General features: G+C 39.8%; 1 protein-coding gene across 5 annotated transcripts in view; it reads right to left on the bottom strand.

The window, feature by feature from the left end:
• PTPRZ1 (protein tyrosine phosphatase receptor type Z1) overlaps positions 1–15,640 on the bottom strand; it is a 176,652-nt gene that overhangs the window by 61,792 nt on the left and 99,220 nt on the right. For all 5 annotated transcript variants that reach the window (XM_082692236.1, XM_082692237.1, XM_082692234.1 and 2 more), the window contains exons 5-8: positions 15,394–15,489; positions 14,824–14,890; positions 7,027–7,184; positions 6,725–6,875 (exon numbers count right to left, since the gene is read on the bottom strand). In XM_082692236.1, coding sequence (XP_082548362.1) covers positions 6,725–6,875; positions 7,027–7,184; positions 14,824–14,890; positions 15,394–15,489 — 472 coding nt within the window. The remainder of the gene's footprint in view (positions 1–6,724; positions 6,876–7,026; positions 7,185–14,823; positions 14,891–15,393; positions 15,490–15,640) is intronic.

The raw sequence follows: 15,640 nt of genomic DNA on the forward strand, positions 1-15,640 counted from the left end.
CTTGCCAAAGGGCTGCCTTTCTATAAGGTAGGAATGGATTTTTTAAAATAATAATCTAGTTCATTTCATATACACTACTTGGTGTTCATACAAAAAAGTGGGTAATGACCGTGGAATAAGTTATTAATTTGTACTAAATTTTCCAGGTTTACCTTATATATTTCTTATTAAAATTTGCTTATCATATTAGAAGGATATATACTCTATACATCACATCATCTGGACTGAAAATGAAGGAAGGCTTTTCCAGATCAACATTTACTCAGACACCAAATACAAGCTACTGAGTGATATAATAAGACAGTAACAAAAAAATAATTTCCTTGATTATGGGGAGTTCAGATCCATACTGAGTCTTCATTTCTTTCTTTAAGACTAAATCCCATGCCCTATTCCTTTCCACAAGCTGCACGTGATCTGGGTCACAGTGATGGATTTTTTCAAGAACACTGGCCAAGAAGGAGAATCTGGTTCCTGCAGCCCTTGGCAATGAGCCAGGCTGTGACAAATCTGGGGTCCATGTCAAGTCACACAGAATACAAGTAAGTGCCTCAGTACAAATGCAAAGTCTGTTCACATGGAAAGAACGAGTATGTAGTTTTCTTTTTAAGGGAGCTATAAGTGTTCTGACTTCAAAACCGATTTTTAACATTCAATGCTCATCTCCTTGGTTCCAGGCACTCTGGACATACAAATAAAGATGGCACTGTTCTTGCCTTTAGGAAACTCAGTCCTATGACAGCTGCTAACCTTTAAATTTAGTAAGCTATTAAATGTAATGGGTGCTTTGAGTTTCTATGTCCTAGACCCCATTCTAAAAGAATGCAAAAGAAACTTGTAAAAGAAATATGCCATTGAGACCAAGTTTGGCTGTGCTTTCAAAATTACACGTTTTTGCCACTTAAGAGTTGTAAAAGCTTCACACACTTGCAGCTGATACCAGGTCATGTGTTTTCTCATGACTTCTGCGAGCTTAAATGGAGAGTGAATGCGCCGCACAGAGGAACACGCAAGACCTGCAGAGCGAGTACCAAAGACTGAAGCACTGAGTGTTAAAAGGGAAAAGGAAAACGTGGAAAAAGAAAAGGAAACTAAAGAAGGAGAAATACAGATGAAGAGTATAGACAACTCCAGCTGTGACAAGTCTCTCAGCCAAGCACAAAAGTTGATGCTGATGGCCAAGGGAGACAACAAGGCTCTTTCCACCTTTGCTGTTCTAAGTGCCTGGTTTAGAGGAAGGACAGATTGCCTGATGGAGAAGGTCCAGCCTTAGCTCCACGGACTAAGGGTTAGACTGTGGATGCAGCTGAAAAGACAAAATGGTGATTCTTGGGGAGTGCCAGAGAAAAGGTCACAATTACCTAAGATGTCACTAGATTTTACCCAATTAGTTCCCAATGAGCAGATGTTTGGTGCAGTTCAACACAGCCCAAGACAAAAGAACTCTGTGATACACACTGATAAACCCACCATATCCTCCTTTGAGGCGGACGAGCCTTACTTCAAAAAATACTGAGACAGGTGTTTTGATGACTTCGTTACAAAGAACTTGAAGATTTACAGACTCAGAAGACAACCAATATTAAGGTCGTGATTTCCCCTCAGGCAGCAGCAGATCTTAATGAAACTACATGTAAACATTGCCACAAATGTTAAAAACAATAACTAGAAATGATCCGCCATTGATCTGTACCTCTCAATGACTGCATTACTCACTTTAGACAAGTAGCCAAAAGGAATCTTTCAGACTCTACCTAATTCAGTCAGTCTTTTCTAGGGACACATTGTAACTTCATCAACAAAATATACAACCGTCTAAGAAGTAAATAATCTTCAGGTCGCTTTTCTGCATGTAGTTGAAGCACAGTGTTAACATTCACGTGACCTTAACGAATGCTACTTAAAATTACTGACCTTCAAGAAGGTGAGTCTACTGATGTTTAATTCATCATGACATTTTTCAGGAAAGTACAGAAAATTTCTCGCAGCTCAAATACAATATTAGGCTACAGGGACACTCTTTCATGCAAATCTGTCTTGAAAAGCATTTTATATATTTTTTTTAATTTTTTTTTTTTTTTTAAAGAAAGTTTGCACTGGGGCACCTAGGTGGCTCAGATGGTTAAGTGTCTGCCTTCGACTCGGGTCATGATCCCGGGGTCCTGGAATCGAGTCCCGCATCAGGCTCCCTGTTCAGTGGGAAGCCTGCTTCTTCCCTTCTCTCTCTGTCTCATGAACAAATAAATAATATCTTGAAAAAGGAAAAGAAAATTTGCATTGGATATATTGCAAGGCTAGCAAATGAGATCTGAACTGCATTTATGATTTTATTCAACAAGCAAAAGCCTTAAATATGGAAAACTGAATGACACCCCCAACTTGCTGTGATTGCTTGCCCCCATATGTATGTGCACACACACACACACACACACACACACAAGTGTGTATATACACACATTATATTAATATAGCTCTAAGTCTGGGACACATTATGTTTAAGGGACTGTACTGCTTTGCAAACTTTAGCCCACTTAAACTCCACAACAAAGTGGCCTTTTTAACTCTAATTTTATAGGTGAAGTAACTTGACAATTTTTTAATACTTTATTTATGTATTTGAGTCCGTGTGCCTGAGCAGGGGGGAGGTGCGGTGGGAGAGGGAGAGAGCTTAAGCAGACTCCCTTCTGAGCGCTGAACCCGAAGGGGGGGCCTCAATCTCACGACCCAGAGATCAAGACCACAACCAAAATCAAGAGTCAGATGCTTAACCCACTGAGCCACCCAGGCATCCTATAACTTGACAAATTTTATTTAACAAATAAACACTGGCCAGCAAGGTTTGACATCAGAAGTCTACCAGACTTCAAAACCCAGAGTCTTCCCCGCTGTGCTGCAGGATGTCTTTGCTTCTTAGTGGGAGAGACTTGCTAAGAAGGCAGCAGGAAAGCATCTGGTACCTGGGAAATATGGGATGACCTTGAACTTCACCTACTTTACACTCATGCTGTGTTTTTATGGTGATTCACACATGCTCCTCATTATCTAAAAGACAGTTTTTTACTAACTCCTTTAAGGTTCTGTTAAATTCTGTGATTCTTAGAATGGTCAGTGTCCATTCCATTATGCCAAAAAGAAATGTCTCTAATAAATGGCAGCTCTACATAAAAATGCAAAAATAGGGGCGCCTAGGTGGCTCAGTTGGTTAGGTGACTGCCTTCAGCTCAGGTCATGATCCCAGAGTCCTGGGATCGAGTCCCACATCAGGCTCCCTGCTCCACAGGGAGTCTGCTTCTTCCTCATGCTCTTTCTCACTGTCTCTCTCTCAAATAAATAAATAAAATCTTTTTTAAAAATGCAAAAATAGAGGACTGAAGTGCTGGTAAAATATGCATTCATTTCCAAACACTCATTGAGTTCCTGCTATACAGGAACATTGAGTTCATTGAGTTCCTGCTATACAAAAATGAATAAGGCTTAATCTCTACCCTCAAGAAGCTTACATAGACATACAGACCTCACACGGTTTTTGCAATTATTTGCAATGTTTTTTGCAAAATATATTTTTCCACAATGTATTTACTGAAGGCTGAATTGTGACAATTTTCATGTCACCCCTTCACTCCCAGTCAAAATGAGGATGCTAGATATTTATAAAATCAAACTATATAAATAAAACTTGAGTGTCCTCAAAATTGAGGAACTGGTTTAGTAAATTCTTATGACAATACAATGGAATACTACACAAAATTAAGAATGGTGCATAATATATTTGTATCATCGAGTAAAAAAATCAACAAACATATAGGTAGTAAGTCTCATTTCTGTGAGATAGAAGAATATATTTTTGATTTAAGAGAAAGTCCTAGAAGGATATTCACCAAAATCCTTAGAGTGGCTAGGTCTGAGTGGTGACATTACAGGGAATTTTAATTTTTTCCTGTGTGTTTTTCTGTGTTTCATGCCTTTTTAATAATGTTCATGTAGTAAAAACTTATTTTCATATTAAATTTAATAAAGATTAAATCCTGAACATAAACACAATTCCTTAATTTTTATTCTCAAATTTAGTCCCCAAAAGTAGAAGTGGGATAATGTATCTATTAAGAAGAGAACCATCATAATATACCCATGGCAAAAGATAATAAAGATTTCTTGAATGTAAATCCTCATGATGGGAAAACTAAGAATTCTATCGTTTCAGTTTGTGAAAAAAGCCAATGTCTTTTCTTTTTCTTTTTTTTAAGGTAGGCTTCATGACCAATATGAGCCTTGAACTCAAGTCCCTGAGACTGAGTTGCACGCCCTACCAACTGAGCTACGCAGGCACCCCTGCTATGTTTTTATTATATGAAAATGGATTCTTTCTATCATTCAGTGAGTATTTGGTGAATGAGAGCATTATGTTAGCTCCTCAATGGAGGTTAAAGACTTATTTACTTCTTCCACAGGACTTAGTGTCCGATGGAGGAGATGAGTAAGTAAATGGACAATTGTCATACTGTGGCAAATGCTATGCACTTCAGATGCACAGAACATGACACGACACCAGACGAGCATCACTGACTTTGTCCTCTGTGGCCATGACCTTCATGAGTGCCCATCCCTTTTGATGAGGATGGAGATAGACTCAGAGATGGTCTCAGACAGACTCAGAGATAGACTCGGTGATGCAAAGTTGGCTTGAGTCTCGAAGAACGAGGAGGAGGCAAGCAAGTGGAGACAGGTGGGAAGAACATGCCATGGCAAGGAAATAGCACGTAAGATGCTGGTCATCCATCTTCAGAGGACATCAGACAGTTCATTCGGTACAAGAATAGGAAGCTCGTGGCAGAGAATTAAGCCTGACTAGGAATAGGCCTGAATAGGAAGTGCTCTGCAGGACCAGGCAACGTTGAATGTTTGGATTTCATTCTAGAGTCAGTGGAAAGCCATTGAAGAGTTTTAATGAAATACAATTGACAAAAGTACATAGCAAATAAAAATATTTATTTCAGGGCTCTTGGGTGGCTCAGTAGATTAAGCCTCTGCCTTCGGCCGAGCCGAAGCCGAAGCCAAGCCGAAGGCAGCGGCTTAACCCACTGGGCCAAACAGGCGCCCCAAACAAATTTATTTCATTTGCTACTTGATCTACTGTATTTTCTAAAAGGAGATGATTAAGTGTAGCTGGGTTTTTTTCCCCCCTAAACAATTGTCTATTATTTACCAGACAGAATATTATAGTATTTAGTATTGCTGGTAGAAATACAATGAAATGTCTTCACTTTGAGACAATTCAATTAGAAGTTTATGGTCATGGTAAATGTAGCTTAGTCATCACTGCTATCTTGTGCTCTGTTTTGTTGTTGTTGTTAAAGGATAAATAATTCTCACAAACATTACATTGAAATAATAAAAGCATGCTGTTTTAATGCTAATCTTCAAAAGCAGATGACTATTAGATTAATATTATAAATGGCCAAGAATTCACTGTACAGCTGAGATCAAAGAAGCCCATGTCCTTGGAAATATTTCAAGTCCACAAAGCAAAGGCCACTTCGCCTATTTCTTTCATCAACCAGTACACGCTCTGTGTAAACCAAAAAGGAGAAGTCAGTAGATGCATCTGATCGTGTCCTCTGGACATTTTCAAAGGCTTCTGACTGTGGGTCAACTTCAAAAGACACTGAGGGCAGTGTGGAGACTTGCCCCTCGTGTCCTCTCCAATGCTTGGGCCTAACAAACTTCTTTTCCCCTGAAGAAAAACTGAAAAAAAGACTCCCTTTTTATTCATTAACGATTCAGTGTGTTTGCTCTCAATCACTGCTGCGTGTTATACTCTCCCCTCAGAGCTGCCCACATAAAGATAAGGCTTTAAAACCTCAATCATGCGCCAGAACTCAGCTCAAATGTCGTTCTCTCAGACAGGCTCTTGCCCACCCCAAGCAGAAGTGATCTCCCCAAACTCTGCGCACCTCTGCCCCTTATTCATTCATTTCCTAGAGCTCTTAGCACAAACACCATAACGTGAATTTGGAGGTTGGCATAGGTGGCTTTGCCATCTATTACTATGTGTTTTAAAAAATCACTTTCCTTACTGAATCTCAGTATTTCTCACCTGCAAAATGGGGTTATATGTGTGGGGAAGAACAGCTTTATTTATTCATTCATTCATTCATTCATTCATTCAGAATCTCAAGCAGGCTGCATGAGTGCAGACCCCGCTGTCGGGCTCAGTCTCACGACCCTGAGATTATGACCTGAGCCAAAACAAAAGTGGGAGGCTTAAGTGAGAGAGCCACCCAGGCGCCCCCAAGAACAGTTGTTTTTATTTCTATTTTTTAATGTTTTTTAAGGATTTTGTTTATTTATTTGAGAGAGAGAGAGCAGAGTGAGAAAGAGAGCACGAGCAGTGGGGAGGGTCAGAGGGAGAAGGAGAAGCAGGGAGCTCACTATGAGGGTTGATCCCAGAATGCAGATTTTACTGTCTGGACCCTGGATCAGGACCTGAGCAGAAGGTCACTTTGCGGATCGAGCCACCCAGGTGCCCCAGAACAGCTGTTTTTAAACGTTATTTTATAAATGTGGTAACTGAGATTCAGAGAAGTAAAACAGCTTACCTAAAGCTATAAAGCTAATAATCAAATTTTTCTAAAAATCTGTTTTCTGTATTTTCCATTATTCTGCAATTACTTCCTATAACACTGAATCTATAAAAGTGTTAGAAAAATTATATTTCAATACATACCTGCTTCATGAATCTCTTCCTTTCCAGTATATGAGGAAAACACCTGCCTAGAGAACTTGTACTGTTGTTCTCGAAAATTATTTTGTAAGTAGTCCATCAGCATGACATAACCAGACTGTTGCATTGTAAGAACTTCACAAAAAACAGCCAACTGGAAAAAAGATCATTTAACATACAATTTAACGTATCTGCTTCAAAGGCATCTGTAAGTGCTTTAAAATAGATATTCAGTAGTAAACTTAGAAAATAATTATTTTTAAATTGCTTCAAATTTCTGCATTTGTTTGAAATTCCAAGATTACCTGGCTTTCAGAGATGCTAACTGTATCTTTAAAAATAATCCAGTCAACAGTGTCTGTGCAGGGAGGCGATGTCAATGAGCCATTGTAAGTGTAATACTTGTCGGTTGAGTTTGGTAGAAGGTTCAGCAATATGAAGGGATCTAATGCAGCCTGTTTCCCTACAAAGAAGTAAAAACATATATCTCAGTTGGAATCTCAATACTGGAACTTAGAAGTTCAAAGCTTCTATGAAACAGAGACATCGGTTTTGTTATAAATTTAATAAATGAAATTTTAAGAATATTTTAGATATATTCAAAAATAGTGATAAAACCAACATATTCTGAATTTCCTTATATGTATAGGGTTAAATGTTTCAACTTTACACTAGCAGGAGGCTGGAGAGATTCTTTTCAATACAAAAGATATTCAGAAAAAAAGATATTCAGAAATCATATAACCATCTTAAGAGATACAGTAAAATCATTTGAGAAGACTTAATATTGGTTTGAAGAAAACAAAAATAAAACCTTATTCTGGTGAAGATTATCTTCCAAAGCCTATAATAAATGATATATTTAAAAATGACTTATGGGGCAAGGTTTCCCCCTAGAGATATAGAATGAAACAAAACAAAACAAAACAAAATCCTGCTATCACCATTTCTTTTTTTTTTTTTTTTTTTTAAGATTTTATTTATTTATTTGACAGATCACAAGTAGGCAGAGAGGCAGGAAGAGAGAGGAGGAAGCAGGCTCCCCGCTGAGCAGAGAGCCCAATGTGGGACTCGATCCCAGGACCCTGAGATCATGACCTGAGCCGAAGGCAGCGGCCCAACCCACTGAGCCACCCAGGCGCCCCGCTATCACCATTTCTAATTAACACTGAACTGGAGGACTGGGCCAGCACAATATAGTAAGAAAAAGAAAAAAGTCATAAAGATTGGATATGATGAAATGATACCATTGTATTTTAAAAATACGTGATTGTGCATGTAAAATACTGAAAAGAATTTACAGGCTTAGAATTAGTAAATTTATTTAGTAAAGTCACTGTACATAAGATCAATATACCAAAATTAATTATATCTCTATGTACCAACATCAATCAGTAAAAAATGAAATTTAAAACAATATATCTCATAACAACAAAATATCAAATACAAGTAAATCTAACAAATGATGTGTACAACATCTAGATTGAAAATTACGAAATTTTCTTGAACGAATTAGAAAAAAACCTTAAAATGATAGGAAATGCCAAGTTCATGGATAGGAAGATTTAGTATCATGAAGGTGTTGATTGTCCCCAAACTGATTTATGGAGTCAACAAATCTTATCAAAATCCCAGAGACTTTTGTACATGTACGTATGTGTGTGTATTTATTGACATGCTGATTTTAAAATTTAAATGGTAATGGAAATAAAAGTTAAGACAATCTTGAGCAATAGCAAAGTAACTGGAGAACTTTCATGACAGGTAGGGAGATCTGTTATATAAAACTATAGAGATCATGATAATGAAATATTCATGCAAAGATAGACAAAGAGATTAATGAAAGAGAATAGGGAACCCAGACCCATACCTATATGGTCACTTGATTTAGGACAGGAGAAATTATTATGTAGTTGGAATGGAGGGCCTTTTTAGTAAAGTGATATATCAATTGGATATCCTTATGGAAAAAAGAGAATCATGGTTCCCTACTTCACAAGGTCAAAACAGTGAGTTCTAAATAGATCACAGATCTAAACGTGAACAGAATATTAAAGCTTTTAGAGGAAAACAGAAAATTCTTTTTATAACCATAAGGTAGGCTGAGATTTCTGAAATGGCACACAAAAAGTGTTCATCGTAAAGAGAAAAGTGACAAACTTTAATACATGATAATTAAGATCTGTTTATCAACAGCTACTATTAAGGAAATAAATGGTAAGATAAAGAGTGGAAAGCATCTTCTAGATACAATATATAGGATAATAAATAGATTTTATTTATAGATACAATAATATTTATTTTCTATCTTGTATCCAGAATAGAAAATCCCTATTAAAAAATTAGTAGAGCTTTCCTACGAAGGCCATGTGGCCTTACACTCTGAAACAGTCTTTCTCCTTAAGTCGTCCCGTATTTGCTTTTGGACCTCTCCCGAGGCACTTTTCAAAGCACTGTCCTCTCGCCACTTAGCTTTTTGTGCACCAGCCCTCACTCGTCTCAGCAGCAATCAGCTTGCCAGCGAGATCTGGGTGTAACTCGTTTTCCTGTTCTATCTAGTCCAATGCATGTCCTCTGTTCCCTCCAGGAGACTTAAGTCATTAAGAAGTAGTCTCTGAATCCAATTTAATCTAGCTTTAGCGGGTGGCACCGTGCAGAGCAGTTCTGTTAGAGTGGGCAGTTAGTCCTGACCAGGAGGGGCCTCCTCCGCCCAGGGAACCACCCCATCCCTCGCACACCAACCCCTCGCGCTCTACTGCACAGACGGAGAAGCAGGACACACCTGCTACAGGGACCGCCTCAACTAGGAGCATGCGCACTTCCGAAAGACCGCCTCCGCTAGGAACCCTGACGCTATTATAATATCGTTATAACATCCTTTGCATTGCGGTCCAGGGTTGAGCTTAGGCGCTCAGGGGAAAATGATTAAACGGTGGGGAAAAGTGGGAGCAGAGGAAACCAAGTAGGGTCCACGGGTGGACGGATAATGATGAGATGGGAGGGAGCGAGGAGACCCGATAACCCCCCTAGAAGAACATAGTGAGAAACTCAGCGTGTTTCCACCCATCCTCGGGTCAGCCCGCTCCTCTGCCTCAGGGGTGTACTGTCGATTTTTGCGAAGTGAAAAACAAAACTTTGCTACTTCAAAACTCTCTCGGGTCTCTTGACTGAATTCTTTCCCTCAAGAAGACAAGAACTGCGACATTCCAGAACCCCCTGCAGGTTAACACTTGCATCCCTATTCGAATAATCTGGGGAGATTTAAAAAACAAAACAAAACAAAACAGAACAACAAATCAGTGTTCCAGACCCCACCCCAGACCATATTAATTTAAATCTCCTGCAGTAGGGCCTGGGCATTTACATTTTCAAGAAAGCATCCTCTGTTGATTTAACCTTGCAGCTAGCGTTGTAACCCCAAAGTAGAGGGAAGCCTTTGGGATATGTTAGTCTTTTTGAATCCACTTTCCATATTATATTATTTTAATTTCAGCTCTAAACTCCATGAAGATTGGACATATCCAGAAAGCCTCAAAGAAAAGAAAAATTCCATTTTTCTACAACCCAGAAACTCTTGAAGGAAGGAGGGATGCTGGTAATAATTAAAATTATAGATAACTGCTTTCAGTCTGAATTTAAAAATCTGCTTGGCCGAATTGATAATGTCATGTATATACAACCTAAATCTAATTTTAATCCATTAGAAAATTCAGATTATGCTCCATTTCATGGATTAATTAGTAACTTCCAAAAGTCTGTCCCCCTCTCTTTTTAATCATCCTGAGATGATCAGAATTCAGACTTGGATTCAAGTTCCCTGAAACTGAGAAAAATATTTTTAATACGTGAATGTTTCCCATTTTCAGATTTATGCTTTTAATATGTGAAAAATGTTGTGATTAAATAACCTCTTTAATCATCAGTGTGCTACAATTGTTTCTTTTTTCTGCTGAAGACAAAATTTATCCTACAAATGTTCTGTGGAAATGTGGATGTGGAGAATACTAATTAAGTAAGGACCCAAACATTGACTCACTGCTAAATTAGGCGGGAAATGAAATGACACCAGGAAAGCTAGAGGCCAGAAAAGGGAGAGGTGAGACCTGAATAGGGATGGTGAAATAGAGAATTTTCTTGAAATGCTAACTGTTTTGTATCTTATTTTTAAAATGTCATTTACAGGGGCACCTGGGTGGCTCAGTGGGTTAAAGCCTCTGCCTTCAGCTCAGGTCATGATCTCAGAGTCCTGGGATAGGGCCCCGCCTTGGGCTCTCTACTCTGCGGGGAGCCTGCCTCCCCCCTCTCTCTGCCTGCCTCTCTGCCTACTTGTGATCTCTCTGTCAAATAAATAAATAAAATCTTTTTTTAAAAAAATGAAAATAAAATAACATGTCATTTCCATACATGTCCTAAATGTCTGTCTTCTGACTTGAATAACACAGGACTTTTCAGTTACAGTAGAGCTTTTTGATTAGACTCCCGTCTTCCGTGAAAATTGGAATAAGATGATTTTTTGAATCTGTGTCTAGCAAAAACGTTTGCTTCATCTGAATCACCTCAGTACTGTGAGCGAACACAGGCTAGAATCACACCTGACTCGATGCTGCTGAATTGTGATCATTCAGTCACTGTTCATTTGAACGTACGCTGGTGACTAACCAGTCAGTCAGCGCTCCCCTTTTATAGGTTGCTGAGAGCAGGAGGGGGAAGATGAGTGGGGAGAGAGTCAAGGAGATAAAGACGAAGACCACAACAGGGTCAAGCACCTGGGATGAGCCACTAAATAATTAAAACCAACTTTTACTGTGGAATTTTAAGAAACAAAACAGAGCATCTTAGGGGAAGAGAGGAAAAATAAAACAAGAAGAAACCATAGAGGGAGACAAACCGTAAGAGACTTAATCAGAGGAAACAAACTGAGGGTTGCTGGAGGGGAGGAGGGCGGGAGGGATGGGGTGGCTGGGGGTTGGGCATCAAGGAGGACATGTGATGTCGGGCGCCTGGGTAGCTCAGTGGGTTAAAGCCTCTGCTCGGCTTGGGTCATGATCCCAGGATCCTGGGATCAAGCCCTGAATCAGGCTCTCTGCTCAGCAGGGAGCCTGCTTCCTCCTCTCTCTCTGCCTGCCTCTGCCTACTTGTGATCTCTGTCTGTCAAGTAAATTAAAAAAAAAAAAAAAAACCTTTAAAGGAGAACCTGTGATGTATTGAGCACTGGGTGTTATATAAAACTGATGAATCACAGACCTCAGAAACCAATAATATAGGTTAATTAATTGAATTTAAATTTTAAAAAGTTTTTTTTTAAAAAGACAACTCTTCCTACTTAGGACAATAAGATTTAAGATGGTGCCATGTCAACGCCGTCTGAGAGGGCTTTTCGGTATACAAATTCCTGGGTTGAATTTGTAATTAAGAAACAACCAGAGGGGCGCCTGGGTGGCTCAGTGGGTTAAAGCCTCTGCCTTCGGCTCAGGTCATGATCTCAGGATCCTGGGATCGAGCCCCACATTGGGCTCTTGCTCCACAGGATGCCTGCTTCCTCCTGCCTCTCTGCCTAGTTGTGATTTCTAGGTTGGAGGGAGGGAAGCAACGGGAAATGGGTTTGTCTCTTGGAGAGGAATATAGGAAATGAGTAATCAGCCCACACTGGAACGAGACAGATTTTGTAACCCTGATGATGGCTGAAAGTGTGGTTTGTTGAACAACTCACGTTATATGGAGAATATGAAGCAGGGTTTGGGAGTTTTGCTACAGTTCCGCTGTCCCTGCCTACAGAGAAGCTCTGCCTTCAGTCCCCTTGGCTCCCAGCAGCAATGGCTGAGGGCTGATACTGGGAAGCCTTCCGTTTATTGGGCATGAGCGGATTTTCTAGACTCTGAAATAGATTTAGTCTAAGAGCTGTCAAAATAGAAACATTTACCTTGAGGAGGACTTATTTAGTTTGTCCAGATCGTATCTAACAACCACTCAAATCAAACTGACACTAATACACATCTCCACAATGTGGTGGAACAACTCTGTGGGCAGACCAGGAGCTCGATCTGGGCTCCACTCACACTGACCAGCGGTAGACGCTTAGGTGTCCTCACCAAATATGTCACAATATTAATTATTTAGTGGGTGAGGTGACACACGGGGAGGGTTATTCTATCTTCTGGTGAAAGAGGAGGAAGAAGTTGGTGCACAAGTAGCAGGGTGGGGAGACAGAACACAGAGTGAAGGCAGGCCAGTGAGGGTGTGTTCCCAGGCAGGCGGCGAGACTGTACGTTCTGCTTCGACGTGCAGACCCAGGCTGGAGGCAGAGGCGCGCTGCCGGCCATCCAGATTCTCAGCGAGGCTGTTCAGTGGCAGCAGGGGCTCTGATGAAGTGTCTCTCTCAATGGCTGGCAGAGAGTCAATATTAACAAGTAAACTTTAGCTGAAGAACATGAGCAAAGTGGTTCTTCAGCTCACACGATCCTCAGAGGACCCTTTTAGAGAGCCCCAGGAATCACGGAAGAAGCCTCGAGAAGAAGGGGCCACGCTGCCTCAGCGCCCCAAGTCGGGACTAACGAACCAGTGTTAACACCCCTCTCGTTGGGCCCACGGGCTGATGTGAGGCCCGGGGACATTCAGGCTTCATATTTTACCCCAGTTTCAGTGTAGGAATACAAGCCAGCTGCCTTCTTTCAGTCTTGGCAGAATCCACTTTCTGACTAAACGAGGGAAAGAGTAAGTTGTTTCGGCATTCAGTGCTGAGCCTTACAATCTCATGGACGGAGGGAGAGAACGGCTTCCATCTTGTGTCGCTTGTACCTTTCATAAAAACCCGATGAGAGCAGCGCTGCGTGAGCTCAGAAATTCCTGACTTCTGAAAAGCTCTGTCAGTTAAGGTCCTTACATGTGATCGACAAAGATGAATCAATCCTAGACCCGGCTTTCACTTTCCAAAAGGATCTATATGAATTTGGTTCCCAATTTTAGGAGTTTGCAGCTTCCTGGAGATGAATAATCCTTATTTTGTTAATAACTCAGGGCCACATTAATACTGCGTATGTGGATGCTTATGAAAGATAAAATAACAATAATAACAGGTTTGCTGTCTCTTGCCAATGTTGTTACAAGCATTTGCTGTGGCAAATGACAAGATCCATGACATAGTAGGCAGAACAGTATCAGAGCACATGGCATCTTTTTTCTGTGTAAGTGTTCGCCTTCTTCAAAAAACCCCTGTCATAATGGTAAAGCGAAGGGACTATGGAGGAAACCACCAGGAAATAAGTTTTCACTCGAGTATCAATTCTCCTTTCACTTTAAGACATGATTTTTATAAAATTAACTGGTTTCAGATTATAAATTCGAGTCTTTAACAAATGGATAGTGCAGGCAGAATCGATAAACACATTTAACTTTTTATTTTGTTAAAGATCTACTTATTTGAGAGAGAGCGTGTGCACATGTGCATGTAGGCAAGTGCAAGGGAGGCACAGAGGGAGAGGGAGAGAGAGAATCCTAAGGAGATTCCTCGCTGAGCATGGTGCCTAACGTGGGGCTCTATCCCAAGACCTGAACTCATAACCTGAGCCAAAATCAAGAGTGGACGCTTAACCAACTGAGCCACCCAGGCACCTGACATAGAGAAACATATTTTAAATGCACGATGTAATTAGATTATTTTCAAGAATAAAACTAGAAAACTTCAACTTCCTACTTACATTAACATTTTATGATTTTTTTTTTTTTTTTTTTTAAAGATTGACAGAGAGAGATGACAAGCAGGCAGAGAGGCAGGCAGAGAGAGAGGAGGAAGCAGGCTCCCTGCTCAGCAGAGAGCCCGATGTGGGGCTCAATCCCAGGACCCTGAGAGCATGACCTGAGCTGAAGGCAGCGGCTCAACCCACTGAGCCACCCAGGCGCCCTGACATTTTATGATTTTTACATGACAAAAATTTCGGATAAAATGTTCTTTAGTGAGACATGTATAAATTGTATAAAAAGATGGGTCCTCTTTGAAAAGGTCCTTCCTTCCTCCTTTTGGAATTACTGATTTTTGTAATATAATAAAAATTCATATGCATCTGAAACAGAAATCTGGAAGAAAAAGATTTCTCCAAACAGCTTACCAAAACGACTAACCCTCTCAACTCCATCAATAATTGCTTTGTAATCCAAATTTTCTTCTAATCCAACCTATTAAAGAAAAGAGACACTCTAAGAATGGAATAAAATATTTGATTAACTCTTCAATAAAATGAAAAGATTAGTGAATTCCATTTTAAGTCTCCAAAAGTAAAATCCTCCCAAGGCATACTTTTTTTTTTTTTCCCCACAGCAAGATAAAAACAAATAAAGAAAAAACAGCTACCTTTGAAGTTTTCCACTGCGAAAAATACACTTTAAAAATGCTGATTCCCAGTCTCTGCTCTATATCATTATGATGTTTTGCATGTACACATAAGCAAATCTGCGCACTCCCGGAACCATTTGCTCCAGCTGGAAGTGACGTACCCAATTAATGAATGCAAGGGTCCCCTTTTAAAAACACACCAGCCAAGGAGTGGTTCCGTTTGAAAATGATCACAACTTATTCCACCTGCGAGCACTTGTATTTGTTAAAAAATACGCCTTGTTATGTCACATCGTGTGATTAAAGAAGGAATTAAGTTAGCATTAAATCTATATATAATGATTACCTCGAATAAAATGGATAAAGCTCTTAACTTCCCTTTTCCTTTTACTGCTTCCTCAAAACTTGAAAATCGGTCCGCATCAAAGCAGTAGATCTGCATCTATGAAATATAACAATGATAGCTTTATCATACACAAAGACATCACAAAAGTCACCAAAGAGACAATAAAATAATTTACCAATTCAGTAAATACTATTTGAAAAATTCTGTAAACTGTATAATCCTATATTCTGTAGAGTTTCAAAATATT

The sequence above is a fragment of the Mustela nivalis genome (assembly GCF_964662115.1).
Source record: "Mustela nivalis genome assembly, chromosome: 12".
NCBI classification, from domain to species: domain Eukaryota; kingdom Metazoa; phylum Chordata; class Mammalia; order Carnivora; family Mustelidae; genus Mustela; species Mustela nivalis.